Source organism: Myotis davidii, unplaced genomic scaffold (genome assembly GCF_000327345.1).
Source record: "Myotis davidii unplaced genomic scaffold, ASM32734v1 scaffold540, whole genome shotgun sequence".
Lineage (NCBI taxonomy): Eukaryota > Metazoa > Chordata > Mammalia > Chiroptera > Vespertilionidae > Myotis > Myotis davidii.
In genome coordinates this window covers 524,781-543,572 of record NW_006292916.1, presented here as the reverse complement: position 1 = coordinate 543,572, position 18,792 = coordinate 524,781, and the positions used below count along the sequence as shown (strand labels likewise).

Below are 18,792 nucleotides of genomic sequence, written 5' to 3'. Positions count from 1 at the left end.
CCCCCCGGCTGGGGAGCAGGCCTAAGCCATCATTCAGATATCCCTAGTGCTGCCACGGATAGTCAGTGCATGTCAGCTCCTGCCTTGAGCGTCTGCCCCCTGGTGATCAGTGCACATCATAGTGACCAGTAATTCCACCGTTCAGTTGATTTGCATATTTGCCTTTTACTATAAAGCATGGGATCGGGCCAAAACCGGCCTGCATGATCAGGCTGAAACCGGCTCTCTGATATCCCCCGAGGGGTCCCGGATTTCAAGAGGATGCAGGACAGGCCAAAGGACCCCACCAGTGCATAATCTGGGCCGGGGAGGGACATGGGAGGTTGGCCAGTGGGGGGAGGGACTACGGGAGGGCTCCAGAGCATGTCCAGCCCATCTCACTCAGCCCTGATAGGTCAGACCCCAGCAGCAAGCTAACCTACTGGTTGGAGTGTCTGCCCCCTAGTGGTCAGTGCACATTATAGTAACTGGTCGACCTGTCTACTGTCTGTCCCCTGGTGGTCAGTGCACATTATAGCGACTGGTCGACCGGTTGACTGTCTGCCCCCTGGTGGTCAGTGCACATCATAGCGAGCGGTTGAGTGGCCTTAGCATATCATTAGCATATTATACTTTGATTGGTTGAAAAGATGACTGGACACTTAGCATATTAGGCTTTTATTATATAGGATAGAAATATAATCTGTAACATAGTATTAGAGGCACAGAGAAGAAATGGGCATAAAGAAAGGCTACAGGTATATTCTCTGAATCCATAGTCAGCAGTTTTGTCATCTCCCAACACTGAACTGTTTCCAGTCTATTTGCATTTATTTTGGAGCCCTTGCTTCTTAGGGAGTTCTTTAGGAATATATGTGTTCCAGGTCAGTGGGTCACAGTCATGGCTGTTTGGAGGTTTTATTTCTTTGAACAGCGTGAGTATTGGGCTTAAAAGTTTCCCAGTAAAATTCCTGTGCTGTTCTCTGGCCCTGCCCGCCCATTGGTCTGTGCAGAGGAGCAGCTTCCTCACCTTTTTTTAAAAAAATATTCTTTTTTTAGAGAGAAAGGAAGGGAGAGGGATGGAGAGATAACAATGTCGACGAGAGAGAAACATCATCAGTTGGCTGTCTCAGTGCATGCCCCCAACTGGGGATCCAACCTGCAACCCGGGCATGTGCCCTATCCAGGAATCGAACCATGACCTTTTGGTTCCTGGGTTGACACTCAACCACTGAGCCACACCGGCCAGGCTCCCCTCCCTTTTTTTGAGGAGACTCCAGGCCCTGCTTTCAGACACTCATTTGAGCTGCATCTGTGTAGGTTTGTGAGGCTTCTGGTTCTCCCAGGAATCTAGGCCTTCCTTGAGGATGGCCATTGAAGGGGACAGCTGTGCATGTTGACAAACTAGAATAGCTGCGCTTCAGAAACTTTGCAAGAGTGTAACCTCAGCCTACCACATGAGTATGTATCAGACTTGGAGAGAATATCAAGCACAGATGACATATCGGTTTTATCTTGCATGCCAACTGCTCATGATAGATTGAGATTGCTAGCGAGCCCAGGGAGCTCAGGGAGCTGGAGAGAACACCTTGATCCATTAGCCACGTATGCCTAGGAGAAGGAAGATGGGCGGGAAGGGCTGCCTTGACCAGACATTCACCTCTGCACAGATCCTCCCTGAACTAAGCCAGACCAGAAGAGCACTTCCCCCGAACTACATCGTTTCAGCCTCGCATAGAATCGTTTTACTGACTTGTGCTGTGATATCATGCCATTGGCTCTGTGAAAGTTGTTGCTATATTTACTGTAAAAATGAAGCTAAGGCTGTTTGTTTGTATTTTTTTTCAGGAGATTACATGGTAAACCCTTTACAGTAGGAAGTGCTCTTTCCTTTTGGAACCATACAAAGAATGCGCTTACCCTTGGAAATTGCTGTGCTTTTGTCTCACAGGCACAGAATCATCTGCAGGCATCTGCAAACTTTGTTTCTGTAAAAAGCCAGTTAGTAACTATTTTAGGCTTTGCAGGTCTCTGTTACAACCACTCAGCTCTGCTATTGTACCACGAATGCAGCTACAAATAACATGTAAGTGATGAGGTGTGGCTGCATTCCAATAAAACTTTATTTGCAGAATAAGTGGTGGGACAGATGTGACCAGCAGGCTCTACGATTCCAGCTACCGATGTAAGTGAGTCTCTCTGTCCTTTGACTGCTAGGAAGCTTAGAAAGCTCACAGTCTGATCTCGCATGTGCGTGGGCCTGATAGGCTGAGCTGTAAATCAAGCCTCTCTCCTAATTTCATCTAAACTTTCCTACTGTAATTTCTCCTTTGTCCCATTTCCTGTCTCTATAAGTGTTATTTTATTATATGTATCTGTATAAGCAGTCTTAAATTTTTTCTGAAATAAAGCAGGGAATAAATAGTTATTGTTTTCTTAGATTGGAATTACATATGAAACATCATGATAAAGACCATTGCATTGAATGAAATTCCAAGCATCAACCAGTGGCCCACTGTCTGAGCTAATACAATATCTGGTATAGCAAAATTAAAATAAAGCAAAAGGACATAAATGATTAGTTGGAGTTCACTGAGATAATATTTAAGCAATATAAATAAGGGGCCAATGATTGAGAGATGGCAGAAGAGCTAAGCTTGGCAGGGGAGAATTAGAGAGAGGCCTTAAAGTTGTGATGGGCAGGCAGGATTGGGGAAGGATGTGGTGCTCGCTGGCCTGGGGCAGCCCGTCTCTCTGTCAATCCTAGATCAGGACACTGATGGTGACGAGAAGTTAAGACACAAGCTCCCAGTCAATAGGGCAGATGACTGAATTTCCAGATCAGTGTGCTTGTTAGCATTTTATACACGAGTAATCCATGGGCTTAGTTAATATTTAAGAATTTGTTTTGCTTAAAGGAAATTATTGATAATCTCTGTCACAGTGTTGAAGTATTTCTTGACTCTAAAGAGAAGTTTTAAACTTTTGGGCATTGATTGTTTGGAAAATACATTTTTAATGGTCCGGACTTTTTGTACTCCGTCACCATGTGGTTTTCATCTCACTAGGTGTGCTGGAAAGGCCTGCACTTCCTCAGAGAGAGCTGGATGTCATTCCTTTTTTCAGTCTTGCAGGTGCTTGGCAATGTTCACGGGGAAAGTAATGATTTTTGCAGATTCCGTTTCTTGTGTAGCCTGTGGTGTGGGTGGACTCTGAGTTTTAAGAAATGCTGCTGACTTAGGAAAGTTTCTGCTTTATATGCAAGGCTGCTTGAGGATTTCTCACGCTTTGGAATTTTTCTAAGGTACATTCCAGTTAAATACTGTCTCCTTTAGACTTTTGTTTCCTTCAAGTCAACATAGGAGCATGTGGTTGCTGGCTAGGACATAAAGCAGAGATTACTGGCATCTTCCCCAGGAGCCGTTACATGGAAGCAAAGTGCACACTGGCGAGAGCCAGAGAGAACAAGGGAACTGAGAGGGTGTGTGCAGGCCTGCAGTCTGTTTCCTGCCTGCCTCTGAGCCCACCCGGAGACTCTGAAATAACTAAATCTACTTGGGCTACATCAGTAGCTTAATTGTACCCCCTTGCCTCTGAGCAACAACAACAAAAAAGGGTAGAAAATCTTAGCTGGGCAAGGGGCAGGGAACTACAGATCCAGGAAAGAGGAACTAATCACCTGATGGTTTATGAAAATAAAAGTCTTATCAAAGACTGAAGAGAGAAGCATGTTTCAATCGAGTCAGACATGGTTTGTGGTGGTATGAATTCTTTTTCCAGCTCAGACCAAAACATTATGGACAGGGTAACACAGAATTGTTTAAGATGCGTCTTTCAACAGAGGCCAGTGGGAGATTATTGCTCTTTAATCTGATTTGATGCTGGATATAATGAGTCCTGTGGGAGAAAAATATTCTTTGAAACATGAATACTTTGTTTTTCTTCTCATTTGATCTATGTCTTCCCCTTCTCTACCATTAAACGACCAGCCCCCCACCCCCCATTTGAAATAATGAGCACTGCTTTTTGTTGCCAGAGACTGTACCCAGTTACTGTGGGCAAGTGAACATCTTTTATTTATTTATTTATTTATTGCCTAATAACAATAAATAATTTTCTTGAGAACTTTTCTTAAAGCTTCATAGTCTCCTAATAACCCTCCTTATACCCAGATAGCTTTGTATATAATCAAGGAGTGACCATAAATTTCACAGGTGACTAAGTTACTGATTACTTTACAAAATTAGAAGCCAAGTCTTAACTGGTAAACAGACTCAGAAAACTCTCGAGTTTGCCTTGGGCGGGGCGATGTTCTCTTTCTCACATTGCACGCAGAGCCTTAGACTCTCACTGAAACGGCTGAGTAATATCTGATGTGCTGGGGTGAGGTGACTTTTTCCTCCTCACTATTGCATCTATTTCTATAATGTGATGTTTTTCTGAACTAATATTCCTTGGAGCATATTTTCTTCTACAGGGTTATTAAGCATCATAGCTGTGCTGTACATTTTTAAAAATCACCTGAACCAGACAGCTCGTGTAGCAAGTTATTGAACTGTGGAATGAATAAAGTGAAGACTGCTGATCTGTAGAATTAGTAGAATGGAGATTGCCACTGTCCAATATGCATGACTTCAACGGTCTTGTGCTTCACTTCCTCTGGGGAGGGAAGGTTTCACGAATGCATGCTTGGTTATGGTCATCTATAGGTCTCTCTCTCTGCGCCCCACCCTTTTACCCCCCAACTTCAGATACCTGGGCCTTCCTAATGACAGCAATAATCCCATTCTTCTGGTGGCACCAACTCTACTGACGGTTTTTCCACCAAGGAAGTGAGTCACAATTTCCAAACACCTTTGACAAATTATTGTATATATTTTTAAAGAGCTTCAGAAGAATTTCAGTTGTATCCAGGTTCAGGCTGGGAAATCAGAGCGATTGAGGTTTCACCCATGTTTGTATTCACTGGAAACACACTGCTAACCCTGCAGGCAAGCTGTGAAAAGCAAAGTCCCGAAGCCCTTGTCCTCCACCACCCCGTCTTCCTCTGCCACACCTCTGAGGAGTCACAGCGCCTGGTGTAACCGCAGTGTTGAGTGACCACAGCTCCTGGTTGGGAGTTTAATCCCCAGGCAGGGACATGTGGCAGCTGGTCAAGGCAGTGCTGGTCACCGTCTGAGACTAGAGGGCTTAGTCATCCAGCAGGTAACCAAACAGGCCACCGAGGACAAATGTTTCTGAAAGTTGTACCAGCCCTTCAAATAAAAATTATTGAACCTCTCTCTGTTCCTACTGAATATTAGCCAACCTTGGATTTATAGCAAGACTTTTCTTTGAGGGGAAAAAAAATGAACTGCCTGTATGTCTTTAAGGGCTTGTAAGGATGTATCACCTTATCTGCATGTTAACAGTGGAGAGTCGAGGGCAGAGGAAGAGTAAGTGGCTCTGAGGCATCGTTGGGACCCATACACCCACTTTTCTTTTGTCCAGAAGTTAGGGCAAGGGAATGTATAAGTAAGCTGCTAAGTGCACATTTCTTTGGGTGTTTTGAATTCATTGAAGATAGTCCTATCTCAAAATCAGAAGGAAAAACAGCAAATATGTAGATATCTGGCATTTTAAAATTAGAGTGTTTGGTGGAGGATGTTATTAAAGCTGTGTGTGTCCCTAAGGACTAAGTTTCCCCCAAACTGGTGTGTGAGTGCTTCATTTGAAACAAAACTGTTCCTCACACTATAAGGGGAAGCGGACAGACCTGGAAATCAGGAGATCCGAGCTATAGTGTAGGCTCCACAGTGGACCGACTCTGTCTGACAAATTGCTTTATCTCTAAGCCTCTGCCTCCCACTCTGTAAAGTTGGGGCACGGGTTTCCAACTTTTGTACTATGGGGTCCCTTCCCTGAGCCATTTGTGGGGAGAAATGGGTAGAAAACAAAAACAAATGGATTCTATATGACCCTGTTTAATACTGCTGTAAAAATAACTAACGACAAAACCAAATGGACAACCTCTGTTTCCTTGTACCTTCCAGTTTTAGAATTCTGTGGCTTTTGAATTCTAAGCTCAACCAGTAAGCCTCCTTCAGTGTTTAAGATTTCGTAGCTCTTGGAAGGGGGGCACGAAACCAGGGGTGCTTGCTCCCCAATAATGTCCTTCTCACACCCACACGTTAGAGTTGTCGGACTTCCATCTTTGCTTTCTGTGAGGCTGCTGCGCTGTGTCTACCAGGGTCATCTGGGAAGAGATGGAGTGATAAGGGGGATTAATGGTTAACAGCCTCCCTTTCCCCATGGTTCTAGACCTCTTGTCAACAACTCCCTTCCCAACCCGTCTGGCTCGCTCAAGTCTCCTTTCTTACCATACTTTTGCTGGGTAGACTCACAGGTCTATTCCAGGAATCCTATTGCACTCTACAGAATTTTCTGTTCTCACCTAGAAAAACAGGATGAGACATAAAGCTAAAAGCTGTGCTGCTTAGAACAGGGGGTTGAGAAGTAAGAGAGCAATATTGGACTGATTTTATTTTGTTTTATTTTTTCACTCTTGATACAAAATAAAAGAGAGAGGAAATAAATCAGTCACCTGAAACCAAGTAAGGATACCAGGCTTCTTCAAAATGTATGGGGGGGGGGGGAGTAAAATCATTATTGGTTTGCCAAGTCTTATGTTAGATGTTAGCAAAACACATGATCTGGGCTGAGAGGACAGAGAGAAGCATAACTCAGATGATGCAGAGCCATACTATCACTCATGTAGTTAGCCACTGTGTTACTCTGTGTCATGCCAGATAAACTCTACTGCAGATAGTTTATTTTGTTTATTGGTGACTCTTGTGGAAGTACAAGACTTCTTTCTCCCTCACTCATTTGCTTGGCAAACATTTGAGGGCTTACTGGGTGCCAGGGGAATGACAGTTGGTTACCTTGAGTACTTACTGGGCATTGCCAGGTGCCTTGCACACATAGACACCCACTTTCCTGCCTCCAGGACACTCAGGTTAGTGAGTAAAGATGCAGGCACAGGCCCTGGTTAGAGAAAGAGTGCTGGAAAGTGACCTCTGAGTCATGAGTTTTGTAGGAAAGTAGGTGCTTGTTATTTGCAGTGGGTACTCAGAGGCCAAAGGAGCCCAGTGTGTTTTGGGTGCTGTGGACAGTTAGAGACTGACGGAACCTGGTGCATTCTGGGTACTGTGGTGATTAGGAGCCGGTGGAATAGCTGAAATCACCTAGAGAAGAAACTGAGTGGAGATAGGAGATCCAGTTGAGGGTGAGGGGAGGGAATAGCCTGACTGGTCAGTGGAAAGTACGAATAGGCTGATAACCAAGCAGCTAAGGAGGGTGCCTGATGAGAGAGTCACATGACGCAAGACAAGGATTGAGAAATGTCCATGGGATGTAGCAACCATTGCCTAGTAGGTCAGAGGTAACTGGAGCAAACACAGCTTTAATTCAGTTTAGTGATTAATATAATCCAAATTATTTCAAGCAAAGGTTTTAGTTCATGTATTCCCCAGAAGAGTACTGTCTTGTTATTATATCAAATGTTTTAGAAAGAAAATACATTTCTTATTGTGATAAAATAAAATTTACCATTTCTACAACTTTTTAAGTGTACGGTTCAATGGTTTAAGTACATTCACTTTTTTGTGCAAGAAAATCATGTTTTTAACAATGGTCAATGTTCATCATAATAGAGTAGAAAAAATTGAATTGGAAGCCAAATCAGTAATGACTTTTCCCCGCCAAGTTACCTGAAACTAAGTTAGCATGGCTCAGTAACGAAATTCACAACTACAGCTGAGTTAGAGATGCCTGTTTGTTCTCCACATGATGTCAAGGGAACAACAATTGGGTGCCAGGGGAACAACACTGAAGGCAGGCCATGTGAGCCCATGTGCACGATCACAGTCAGCCATTGACCAGATCCGGGGAAGGATCCCAGCGCTGGACGCAAGCCAAGCCCCACCACTTGCGAGCGCACTGTGATCTTGGATAAGGTACTTAACGCTAAACCACTTTTTCACCAATGAAAGATTGTGCGCAGGGTCGAGAGCGTGCATGTCATCGCCATCAGTAAACCATGAATATCTAGAGAAATGGTGGGCAACTGTGTTTGTGGGCTGCTTCTGTCAACGTGCAGCCCGGGCTGGGCTAACCCTTCCTCTGGCAGCCGGCCCTCTCAGGTGAGGGCCTCTCCGTGGTCGCAGCAAGCTTAGAAAACATCACTGAAGAGGAACTCTGAATTGGGGCTGGCTACTAGCTTATGGTCACATTGGAGAACCACTGTGGTGGGGGTGAGGTGGGGGGCATGAGGCTAAGAGCTTGCTTCATGATCGACTCTCTAGTGGCCACCTTGATAAAGTACCTCTCCCTTAATGTCCGTTCAGAGCTCCATGGACTGCACTTTAAAAATCCAAACCATGTCAGGGCCGGGAAAAGGTAGTAGACCAATGGAAAAACTCTCTGGACAAATCATACACAGGAACCTTGGCCCTCATGGACAGCAACACCCGAGTATTCATCACACCCAGAACACTCCGTTAATCTCTGAGAAAAGATACTGAAGAAATAGAACACTGGTAGCCATTGTCACGATTTATCTTACACATGTTCACAAAAGCTCTCTCTTTCACTTCCCGATATTACCAGTTCTGCTTTGTAAAACATGCCTCTACACACTTTCTCTGTATTTTTAAACATGAATTCACAGAGCCTGCTTGGTGTCCCCTCCTGCAGCTGCTGACCTGCTCTGCCCTCTCTGTGGTTGTGTTCTGCTGTGAATCTTCATTTGCCTTCCTTCATGTAAGGATGATGGCAGTTTATTTGTGATATGATCTGTGTGCTCCCAGGATAGGTACCTGTGTGAGGAGTGTTGCTTTGAAATAGCACAGGGTTTGTTTTCTGTTGTGTTTCCAAATGAGTTTCCCAGAGGAAAAGCTGTTCAGGCACCACATTCCAATTGCTGGTCCAAGGACATGTAAGACCTACAAATATTGTTGGCTGGTTTCGATGACCCTGCTGGAGAAGCCCTCCCTGTGTGAACAAACCCTCCCAATCCGGATCGGCCTTTAGGGCCCATGTGCCCGAGGCTGAGCAGTGATGCCCTGTTAGGCTCTTTCTGGGTTGTGTGGACCTACCCATGTCTTCTCTCTGGAATCAACTCCATGGCTGGCAGGCAGACTCTCCCTTTGCCATGTGTACAGCTCCCATTGACCGAGACCCTGGGTGCCTTTCTGGTGATAGTCTGTGAAGTCAGACTCACAGACCCTCTGGGTATCTTTAAAACTGTGACCTCTACCCTGATAGAAGCCAGCCTAGGGAGTCCAAGGAGCCAGGAAAAGGTTACACTGGGTCAGGATGCTCTGCTGTCTGCGTGGAATTCCCCGTGACCAAGTAGGACAGCTCATGGGCCCAGGAGTGGCGTCCCCTGAGCCTTCTGCATGGAACACAGAGACCAGAAAATCATGGGTCTCTGATTGAGGGCTCTGCATTCTCTTTGTTTCCCACTCTGTGGGCCTTCGATGATTCTTGTGGGAAAGAGGGCCTGTGTCCAGCCTGAGTTCGTTCTGTCCACTCCTTTGAAAGCTGAAAGGTGCTGCATCCCTTCAACCGGTGCCTTTGGGAAGCACCTCTGCTTGATATTTGTTGGGGGTCAGGTCTGGGTAAGGGCTCAGAACTCCCTCCAGACCACGGGCAGCGGAGGAACTAAGGACCAGTTCCTTCCAGCCTAGCTCCCCAGCCATATCAGTCTTACAGAAGAGAGAAATTTTGCTACTTCCAGTGTGACTTGGGATTCATGACTGTTTCTTCCCTGGCATCTATTTAATTTGTCAAACTGGCATTGCTGTGTAAGGCCCTGGGCTCAAAATGCAGAGGCTACAAGGGGCTCCTGAAATGAAGGAGAACATGGGGGCAGATATAACTTATCCTTGTTGATACATATTCTTGGCTTCTTTGTGTTTGGGTGGGAGCATGTGACTGTTCTTACTTACTATACAGGAGGTAAGTAAGTATTGCTGGCATTGTTGGGAGGCCCCTGGCCCTTCATCCCTAGTCATTTGGTCTCTATTTAGCTGTCCTTAGTGTAGAGCCTGAAGCATGATTTTGTCTGCTTTCCCATATTATCACTTCCATGCATGCATAGATAGATAGATAGATAGATAGATAGATAGATAGATAGATGATAGATAGATAGATGGGTAGACTCAATTCTTTCCGGTTGGAAAGAATCAGACAGTCTGATGTGCAGCGTTAGGCAGAGAATAGCCGAGGTGAGCCTTGCGCTGTGACCTCCCTTGCGCTGTGCCCTCAAGCACGTGCACGGCATGAACATGTAGTAAGGAGTAAAACAGAGAGACTGAAGAGGTCATGATGATAGTTGTTTGATAACAGTAATAGCTAGTTATTGAGCATTTTCTAAGTTCAGGTACTGGGCAAGGCTACTTACTCACAAACACATATTTTAAAACTTTTGTGTTGACTATATACAGCAGATCCTACTAATAGTCTCATTTTACAGATAAGGAAACTGAGACCCCTAATCTCTGGACCTTATCTACTTCACTATCAGGGCCTTTACGCAAGAGCTAACATTTATTAGACTTTTACAGTATACTTTGATGCTGTGCCAAGTACAATATAGGTATTTCATTCAGTCCACCCCAGAATCCTGTGATCTGGGTACTATTATTGTCCCCATTTCACAATGGAAACCTGAGTGTAGGTGAAGTAACTCGCACAGGTCACATACCAAAGGCTAGAGGAGGCGGAGCTGGACCACAGGTCTCTGTGGCTCTAGGGCTCATGCTTCTTAACTGCTGAGTTGGTCCAAACAGCCCTCTTCTCCTTTGACTTAAATATGTTGTGATAATATTTAAATATTTATTTAAATGTGTGCAAACATCCCATAAGGAGTTTGGGTTAGTTCTTTAAGTCTAAGACCAAATGTTAACAATATCCAATTTCAAAATGAATACAGTGCAAATTAATGGTGGTCAGTGGATGTGATGGATGGTGGTTGTCTCCTGGAATGGAGTCACCCTTGCTGGTTAAATAGCAGGAAGGCATAGCTTCACATTGAGTTTCATATTTTATCTGTTTTGGCATTTGGAATTGAAAAATTCCAGCGCATACAATGCCTTGTTTCACAGATTTGAAGTCTTTGCCAGCATGGAATACTCAACCTCCATATTTTCTCACTGCTCACAAGCACGCTTCCCATCACTCACATTGATGGGTGCCTCCTGACAGCTCTCCTAACCTGCGCGCTTCTCCTGAAGAGAAAGCTTGATTTGTGGCATTATTAAAAGATTAATTAAATAGGTATTTAATCCACTAATGGCTGGAAATGAGACGAGGAACCTACATTATTGCTTGTTTCCTAGTGCTCTTCTGCTAGTGAGCTGGTCTTACAGAATCCACAGACACACGCTCCTGCACTCAGCCTGACACAGGCTCAGTCACTGTACAGTGGTACCTCAGTTCTCCTGCTTCTTTATTCAAACCACCATATGTGTGGCCTTTCACAGTGACCTTTGGTTTTTGCAAGTACAAATCTAGATGTGGCGTGGACTCAGAAATCTAGGTTATAGCAGCTGATCCAGACCACCCAAGTTACACTTACATTAATGTAGACTAAGATTTCCATTGACCTGAAAACACAAAGCTTGAAAATTCTCATGGATTGCCAAGAATGCATCCACAGATGCACAGTCTTCCCAGCCTGCTCCAGGAACCAGCATTCCAGAGTCTAGCCCCCTGGTGACCCACTATCCCTGTCCTCATTCCTGCCACTGCACCGCTGGGTGGGCGACTGGGCGCATGCCTGCTCCCTGTTCCCCTGTCCCTTCCATGATTCAGCTTCCACTTGGCCTCTGGCCTTGTACTCCATCATCCTGAGGGCAAAATACCTTCCTAACAGCCCTCTTCCCAAGGAGCTCATCTCACCTGGTGTGACCTCTGCCCAGGGAGTCACCACACAGAGGCTGTGCAGAGGTGCAGCAGAGAAGGGGCTGGGAAGCTTCCCCAGGGCTCAGGCCACAGAGGGACATGTGTGCCAGATGACATGTTTGGAGTGGAGAGCTATCGCTGGCTTTTTGAGAGAGAAAGTTTGGGGGAGATAACTGCACGTCGCGCCCTTCTTGTCCTTTGGGTTGCCATGAAGCAGTAATAGTTTGTGCCATTAAACAAACTTGAACCAGTAGTTTCCTCTTTGATGAAGAAGGCACCCCTGAAAAAAGTTAAGTGGAGAACTAGACTTCCATATCTGTATTTCCCATAAATGAAATGCACCCAGATCACTCCGCTTCTTGGCAGTTTTATCACTGAGAAGATGGTCTTCTTCACAGCCATCTTTCAGTTTCCTCGTTTCACGTGGGCTTCTTGCGTCTGATGCAACACCGCAGACCCACCACGTAGAAGGATTGTTGTCAGAAGTTTCATGTGAGCTTGGAGCTGTCCGGAGAATCGGGTTACTCTAGGAGACATGAGTCTTGTTCTTCCAAAGGATTTAATTGAATTACAGAATGTGCCACCCTGGGAGGCCCACTCTGGAGTCCTGGGACCTCACAGTGCCCAAACCATGTTTTCCCTTTGTAATCATTACCCCAAAACACAGTGGTGTTCTCTGACCTGTGGCTGGATCGGATTTTCCATTTCCTTTGTGGGGTCACCGTAGGTTCTTATTTCATGTTCTCTTCGGGGAATAATTGCTCTTTTGCTGTTTTTCCAAGCTCTCCTTTTTGGCATGTTTGCTGTGTACCTTGTGACAGTGGAAGTGAATGTTTGCACAGTTGGCTTTTCGTTCCATCACTGCTGCTCTGGCGTCTGCAGGGAGGAGGGGGGAGAGTGTGCAGAGCGAGGGCTCTGCTGCCTTCAGCAGGCTGGAAGATATCCCTTTGGTTCCCATCACCCACCCCCTCTCGTTTTTTGTTCCCCGCCTCCTGTTACTCTAATCTTGTGTCAATTTTATTATTTTGCAACTAGTTCAGCAATAAGAGCTAAAGAAGGGTAGAGTGGGGGACTTCTCTTCTGCTCCCCAACAAATATTATTCTTTAAATAGTTTTTATTATTTTATTTTTAAAAAATATGTTGTTATTGATTTTTTAGAGAGAGAGGAAGGGAGAGGGATACAGAGATGGACACATCAATAGAGAGAAACATCAATCAGCTGCCTCCTAGAAGGCATCAAGCCTGCAACCCTGGCATGTAGCCTGACCAAGATTGAATAGGTCAATGCTCAACCACTGAGCTACGCCAGGCAGGCTCCCATCCCCTTTTTAAAAGGGACAGTAAGGCAACTTGGAATGAAAGAACAATGGAAAACCTTGGGATAATTACCTTCCAAAAGGTTATGCAGACCTCTGATCTCTTCAGTTGAAAATTATTAGGAACAGTTTATAAACACGAACCTGAAGAATTTGGGCAAAGGAGCAGGAACAATGGTTGTTACATGTCTAAGTTATGAATGAAACAAATGAAACCAAATGGGGAAATGCATGGTTTTGTGATTTCCCCAAATCTCTCACACATACCTTACGAGACAAGGGAAATCAATGGTGGTAAACTATTGTAAAGAGGTTTAGAGCAGAGTTCTGCACGAGAACTCGCTGCAGTGATAGGAATGGTGTCTGCACCATGCAGCCCTCTAGCTGCTTGGCACATGTGGCTACTGAGCATTTGAGATGTGGCTACTGTGACGGAGGGACTGAATCTAACTGTGGTTCATTTTAATTAATTAAATTTGAGTAACCACAAGTAGCCCGTGGCCACTCTCTGTCAGCTTGCTGGAAATGTGGAATTCAATCATCTCTGTGTGATCTGTGGCACCGCCTCTGACCTTCCCACCAAATTCCAGATTCAGATATCCGGCTCCCTTGTTGAGATTGCACTTGGATGTCCAATACATCTTTCAGATGCAGTGTGGCCAAACAGAACCCTCATTCCAGTCTTTCCAATCTCAATAAATAGACCCACCACCCATGTAATTGCTCAAGCCAGAAACATTTGTGTCACCCTTTATTCTTCACTCTCCCCATTGATCAGCAAGTCCTCTCAGCTCTTTCTCCAAATTATATCCTGAATTCCTCACTTTCTTTCCACCTCCACTGCGGCAAAGCCACCTTGTTTCTTGCCTGGAAAACCATAGCACTTCCTGGTGGATCTTCCTGCTTCCCACTCAGACCTCTACAGCTAATTCTTCACTTACAGCCAGGCTGATATTTACATAATCACCAACGTCAAACCCTCTGATAGACAACAGTAGCTTCCCTATGACTCTGCTCACGTGACATCTGCAGAGCTTTCTCACACCACCCATATACTCATCACCCGAATAATTCCTCTAGAGTCATCCACTTTTTTTCAAGCATCTACCACTCCCTGAAAATATATTTATTTGCATCTCCATTCATACCTCCTAGTTGCTCTAGAGTGAACTCCACCAAAGCAGGAACTTATTATTCTTGTTTTCCACTATATCTTCAGTACATAGATTTGTACCTGGACAGAATGAGTGTCTATATATGAGTTGGCTGAATGAATGAATGAATTTATGGAACATGATGAAAATCTATGTATGCAGCACTATAACAGAATAGATATAACTGTAAAATATTACAGCTGGATGAACTAGACTTCTCTTAGTTCAATTCCCACATATTAAACATGAGGAAAAAGGACAATTGATATTGTCACATATATGAATAGTAGAGATAATTTGCTAAAATTTCTCATGAAAGTCTCCTGAACTAGACAGTTTTGGACTAGATGCCAAAAAAATTGGTTGTATTCTAAACTGATCCCTCAGTCGTATCCTGCAACTATTGATTGATAAATTCATAGCAGCCAGAATAAGTTCTCTGTGACTTGGTGAGGACATATGTGTACAAATGTTTTAACAAGCACAAAATAGGGATGGTCCATAATGAATGATAACATGGGGTCACCATCTTCCTTTTCCTACCTCACCACTATTAGTCGACTCTCCCTGAGTCTTGGCTTTTGTCTTCGCCATAATCCCACGAGAGGGGCTACAGCTGCTCCTCCATCCTCCGTACGGAGCATAGTGCCTGCCCCCAGTAGATCCTCAGTAGGAACTTCTGAGGAATGAGTAATCATCACTCCAAGATGGGAAAACTCTTGCCAGGGGGTACTTGGGTAAGTTTAAGAAACTTTCCATCATTGTGAAGAGTCAGGGTATCATTTCTCTACATTCCACTGATGCAGTTCATTTGCTGAGTGGAACCGGCGTCAGCAGTGAACATGCTGGGTAATTCGTGTTGGTGTGCAGGGCTTTCGGGCAGCACTCCCACTTCAGGTTAGAGTCCTTGGCACAAATTCTGTCAAGCCGACAAGACCTGAAACTAATGTTTAGAAAATTTAAAGAGACAAGTTCTAAATACTCTACATCCTTCACTTGGGGTTCAGTTGTGCAGAACAGACAGTAATGCCAAGGATCCAGCATGGGGTAGATGCCAGCTCCCAGTTTTCATCTAGCCCTTGGCATAGGAGACGGACTGAGGTGGCCGCAGGTGACACATCTCAGCCAGGTTACTCCTACAGTGGTTCTCAACCTTCTGGCCCTTTAAATACAGTTCCTCATGTTGTGACCCAACCATAAAATTATTTTCGTTGCTACTTCATAACTGTAATGTTGCTACTGTTATGAATCGTAATGTAAATATCTGATATGCGGGATGGTCTTAGGCGACCCCTGTGAAAGGGTCGTTCAACCACCAAAGGGGTCACGACCCACAGGTTGAGAACCGCTGCCTTAGAAGATAATTAAGCTCGGGCAAGCACCAAGGGTACCCAGACCTCTGGGCCCCTGGGAGCATGGGGTTTACTTCAGGCTCTGAGGACTTCTTATGGGAGAGCCTGTGGACTAAGGTGATTGCAGACGGGAATGGAATGCTTGGCCTGCGCACTGCCTCACACTAGAACTTGATGAGGTTTGGGCAGGGAGGAAAGAGGGGTGGGGCAGGGGGCGGGGTTCAGATGTGCTTAGCACGCTCTGCATTCTTTTTTTTTTCTGCACTTCCTTTTATTATCATCATAGCCTTTGCATCAGAATAATAGCAATGATAATTTTACATTACTCTGCCAAGAAAAAGAATTAAAACTCAAGTTATCTGAAGCCTGGACACACTTCCATGATTAGCTGGCTGTCTCAAAGTTGGTGACTTCTTCCTGCTGTCAGCAGATCCAGGCCTCAGAAAGACGGGACCGGTTACAATCGTTTCTGAAAAATATGCTACAAAATGGATGGCCTATTCTAAGCCAGGTCACAAAGTAAGGACAGGGGTAAGAGAGGGACATTTTCTTTCAGAAATAGAATTTCTGAAGAATCCCAGTCCATCATTTTTCCCCAAAATGGTTGGAGGAGGGATAAAATCTCAACATGAGCTTCAAAGCACTCTGTGCCAAGGGGACAGAGTTGCCTAGCTGAGGAGGGCTGCTAAGGAGGGGCATGGCCAGGTGGATCACCCTTTCCTGGGCGAGGGACACGGAAAGCTTGTCCCCCCGCCCTGAGGTGGGAAGGTGGACTGAAGCCTGGCTGGCACTGAATTCTCTAAGAGGTTTCTTCTAGAAACAGACAACTCAGACGCTTCCTTTCACTTCAGCAAAGAAGTTATTTTTTAAAGCACTTTGGAAGTTACCCTCCAGCCTTGTGGGGGGAGGCTCAGAGAAGAGAGTCATCAGTACAGCTGCCTTTCAGGCTGTAGCGGAATTCCTGAAGGTTGAAGACCCCGTAGAAGTGGACAAAGGCTGCTGCCACTACCAGGACGTGAAAAATCTGATGTGACTGGAACCATATGTCAAACTTTCCAGGACAGAAGCGCTCAGGAATGCGAGCAGCAAAGAGGCCAGCCCCGGTGATGTACATCACGGCCATGAGGAAGAACCAGCCCATCTGGCCCACGGTGGTGGCCTTGACAAAGCCCTCGGAGATCGTAAAGTGCATGGTAGGCACCACGCCGCTCAAGCCCAGGCCCAGGAACACCCCTGCTCTTGTCTGCCGGTGTTGAGGCATGGCAAACCGGTCCCACTGTGCCACAATGATGGCGGAGATGCCCAGGACACAGATGATGGAGAGGTAGATGAGCCGTGACTGTGGGGAGCAGTAGAAGGAGTAATAGAGCCAGGGGACAAAGCTCCCCATAATCAGTATGGCAATCCCTGAGTAATCCAGTTTGGAAAAAGTCTGAGAGACTTTCTCTGAGTGACAGTAGACGGTGTGAAAGAGCCAGGAGAAGCTGAGGCAGAGCACCGTGCTCAGGAAGAACAGCCCAAACACCACCTTCTCCTGCAGGGGGGCCATGAAGTACATGTTTGGCCTCAGCAGGGTCAAGATTCCCAGAAACAGAAACAGCACAAATCCAAGCAGATGGGTCCAGATATTGCCAGTCTCTGTGTGGATGCGGAAGATGCTCCTGAAACAGGCCCGGAAGGAGGGCATGGGCGGCCTGTGGCCGTCGAGCAAGTAATCGTTGTCCTTCAGCCAGTCAGGGAGCACACTATATGGGATGACCCTCCAGCGGCCCTCCCAGACCTTATACACAAACTCCTCCATCTTCTCCATGGCACGGTATGCTTGCAGGGGAAGTGTCAGGACCCTCATCTCCTCTTCCCCCTCCTCCTCCCTTTCTTCCTCCTCCTCCTCCCTTTTTGCCTCCTCCTCCTCCTCCTGGGGCACTGGACTGGCTTGCTCTGCTTCAGCTCTGGCTGGGACAGCGATTCCCGGTTTGCCCTTCTCTTCTAGTAGGGGTCCCAGTTCGGCCAGCTCCACCGTGTCAGTCTCCCTGTTACTGGCAGGAGCCCCACTGCCCTGTGCCACCACCGGTCCTTTGTGAGAAGGCATCTAGCTGGTACCTCAACACCTGCAGCTTCAGCTTGGGGAGGGGCTGGGTGTCTCCGCCCCAGGGGGCAGAGATCTCCCTGTGAAGGCAGACACAGGGGCGTTGGGCTCAGCTGGGGCTGTGAACCCCGTGCGACATCCCTCAGCGCTGCAGGCGGCCTGCCCCCCAGCGACCCGATCTTTATGCGCCTCACGCCGGAAGGGGCCAGAGCTGACGTCACCTCCGTTTCCCGCGTGGGAAGGGGGCCCAGCACTGACGTCACCTCCGTGCAGTGGCTCCCGGCCCCTGTCTCTGCATTCTTATGGAGGGGGACCTTTAAAAGTCGTACAAGTGAGTTCTGTAATTGGAGGCCAATGCCTTGAGAATTTGGGCTGTGTGAGTTTTCTCGGCAATCCTGTATTTCTTCCTCAGAGACATTGGATACGAGGTTTAGTTTAGGCCGCGGAGATGTGAAAAAAGGCCGTTCCCTTATGCCTGACCGGGGCGCACAGCTGGTGGCTGCTCCAGATGAACCGCCGGACAGATGGTGGCAGCTGCCCTGGTCATGCCGCGGCAGAAGTAGTCTGCTCGTTTCCTTCCAAGCTGGGTCTTTTCTGAAATGCAAAATTCTGTCACTTCCACTCCCTCCCGCCCTCCCTCCCTCTCTCCCTTCCAGTCTCTAAAAATCCATGGAAAAAGGCAAACAGTGGGGCCAAATTTTTGGGTTTTATTTATTTATTATTTTTTAAAAATTAAATCTTTATTGTTCAGATTATTACAGTTGTTCCTCTTTTTCCCCCCCAGAGCTCCCCTTCACCCGGTTCCCACCCCACCTTCTGCCCCTATCCCCCATTGTCCTCGTCCATAGGTGTAAGATTTTTGTCCAATCTCTTCCTGTACCCCCCACCCCCCTTCCCCCCAAGAATTGTCAGTCCACTCACTTTCTATGCCCCTGCTTCTATTATATTCACCCGT

The 18,792-nt window shown here is 46.1% G+C and overlaps 2 protein-coding genes and 1 long non-coding RNA gene across 3 annotated transcripts in view; 2 read left to right on the top strand and 1 right to left on the bottom strand.

The window, feature by feature from the left end:
• Positions 1-18,792, top strand: part of SLC22A23 (solute carrier family 22 member 23) — a gene marked incomplete at its 5' end in the record, with an annotated part of 167,320 nt that overhangs the window by 46,033 nt on the left and 102,495 nt on the right. The gene's annotated exons all lie outside the window — the stretch shown is intronic.
• The window catches only part of LOC107183514, a 71,392-nt gene that overhangs the window by 1,608 nt on the left and 50,992 nt on the right, over positions 1-18,792 (top strand). The gene's annotated exons all lie outside the window — the stretch shown is intronic.
• LOC102768354 (adiponectin receptor protein 1) lies at positions 2,484-18,465 on the bottom strand. The gene is made up of 2 exons (XM_015565710.1): positions 16,466-18,465; positions 2,484-2,494 (listed from the first exon to the last, which is right to left on the bottom strand). Exon 1 carries the CDS (start codon positions 17,838-17,840, stop codon positions 16,662-16,664), a length of 1,179 nt encoding a protein of 392 aa, XP_015421196.1. The 5' UTR covers positions 17,841-18,465; the 3' UTR covers positions 2,484-2,494; positions 16,466-16,661.